General features: G+C 36.2%; 1 protein-coding gene across 1 annotated transcript in view; it reads left to right on the top strand.

Annotated features, from left to right (window-relative positions):
• Positions 1-2,030: 2,030 nt before the first annotated feature.
• Positions 2,031-2,172, top strand: part of LOC107740654 (homeobox protein Hox-B6a-like) — a 10,830-nt gene continuing 10,688 nt past the window's right edge. Inside the window, exon 1 of the mRNA XM_016553160.1 lies at positions 2,031-2,128. Coding sequence (XP_016408646.1) covers positions 2,031-2,128 — 98 coding nt within the window. The remainder of the gene's footprint in view (positions 2,129-2,172) is intronic.

The following is a 2,172-nucleotide window of genomic DNA, read 5'->3' as shown; positions in this document are numbered from 1 at the left end:
TTTTTTTTTAATTAACAGTATATTACTAAAATGTTAGTAATATACTAAAAAAAGCTAATATTAATACTTTTATATTATTTGGGAATTACAATTGTTTTGTTGTGGATAAAATAATACAATTACAATATCAACAACAATAATAAACATTTTAAACATTTGACATTTTTAAATATCTATAAATTAACTAAAAATGTACAGTTATTTAATGTGGTAGATTTAGTAGTGATCAGTGGAATGGAAAGTATTTCACAAAGTACAAAGCACCAAGCGCCAGAGCACTGCTAGTTTTATTCTATAATATTATAGTGACATTGTCGTTTTTTTGTCAACATTAATACAACAGTTTTCGTGTATTGTGACTTAGTTTTTACCCCCTTAGGTCAAGCCGAGTGCTTGTAGAGAAGTGACAGGTTCTGTATCGTGTGAGACCAAAAGAAGGCGTTTATATTATGGGGTTGTAAACTAATGTGTTTAGTGCATCAATAAAAAAGCCGGAAACGCCATAAAAGGGACAAAAAAATCTGCAGAATGGGAAAACGGTCGGTCTTTTCTCGTTTCAGATCTTGTACCAGCAGTTAAGCTTTTGGTGACAATAGCTTTTCCGATTTAGACAAAACTGTAATATTATAAGTGACCCGTATTTTTAATTAATGTGTTTATTTTGTTTAAAGCAAATCTCCAAAGTCTTCAATGCTATTCGCTTTATTGTGTTTTTTCTAAATGTGCATTTTGTCGCATTGCGAATTTTTCGTGCATCTATTGTTTAGTGCAGTGTATTTCTCTCTTGAACTTATGAAGGTTGAGCATTGCAATACTGTCATAACGTGACCCGTATTTTCGTCCTACATCTTTCGTTCCGTTTTTTTATTTTTTATTATTATAACAAATTTTTCACTCATATGCCTTTCTGTTGGAATCGAGATTTGTATTTTTCCAATATTAATCAAAATCAAGAATATTAATTTTAATTCTTTTTATTGGTTAATTCTTATTTTTTGTAATGTTCATATTGTTGTACGATATTATGGATCTGCTTTTAACGTAGCTAATCCTCAGCTCCAGCATTTTTTAAATAAAGAGCAAACACAGTCTCTTGAGGTAGACGTTATATCCAAATAAAAAGTGACTTAGTCATTAACCAGTTTATAGCACCTTGAACCAATAACATATAGTATCTCTGATCTCCCTTGATTCGCGACATTGTTCTGGATGGCTTAACTTTATATTAAGGCTCGTTCGTGCTAAATTGCCTTAAATTATGAATGAAAAAAATCAAACCGCACTGATGTTATATCTCGGCTTCAAAAACACAAATATCACATGCTCCAGCCTTTATCATACCCGTTTGTCTAATACGCTTTTTAGTTAGTCTAAGTAGCCTATATCAGTGCGTGGAAACAAGTACGAAAATAGAGATTTTCCTTGCGATTGTATAGGGAAAAAGATGGCGACGGCAGAGCTACTGCTGTTAAAACAGTCATGAAGAAATGCAATAAATTCCTTGTTGTTTTATGAAAATTTACAACTTTGTGATAGAACTTTATGAGTGCCTGGGTCCTGGGATTGGCCGAGGATGGTCATGTGGACGAGTAACCGTGAACATGAACTTTTTATGATTTCCCAAGTGGTTATATTGCAGCATTCTTTTGGCCGCAGCGCTTAATGTAGCTTCACTGTGCTCCTTAAAGGTTCTTACTCTATTTTTATAATATATTTTGACCAACACTGAAAATGCACACAGTCGGAGAGCATTGTTCAGGCTGATGTTCTCAGAATGAACAAGGAGAGAACAGCCTCCTCTCTGCTCTGCTATGCTAATGTGGCCGCCTGTGATTGGGATAACCACTGCGATGGAGTCTTATTGAGATCTGGACACGCAGTAGGGTCTCATCTAATTTTTCATACTGGGGTCTGAGTCCCGTTGACTAATACGGGTGTAACGGATGGAAGCTGTGATACCGCTGTCATTTTCACTGCTTCGCACTAATGGCGGGACCAAGAAGAGCAACAGGACTTACCGAGCGCGAGCTATGGCGAGAGGTTTGCGCCTCTCTGTCCTGGTGCTGGGTGATGAATTATCAACAAAGGTAAGTCTGTCAGTGTCTCGCAACCGCATCGTTTCTCTGAGGTAAGAGCTCGACCAAGCCTAATCATGCGCACTGGATGGACGTA

This window comes from Sinocyclocheilus rhinocerous, unplaced genomic scaffold, assembly GCF_001515625.1.
Source record: "Sinocyclocheilus rhinocerous isolate Xijiao unplaced genomic scaffold, SAMN03320098_v1.1 scaffold705, whole genome shotgun sequence".
NCBI lineage: Eukaryota > Metazoa > Chordata > Actinopteri > Cypriniformes > Cyprinidae > Sinocyclocheilus > Sinocyclocheilus rhinocerous.
Note: the sequence above shows the minus strand (reverse complement) of the source record. Positions and strands in the feature narration are given on the sequence as shown.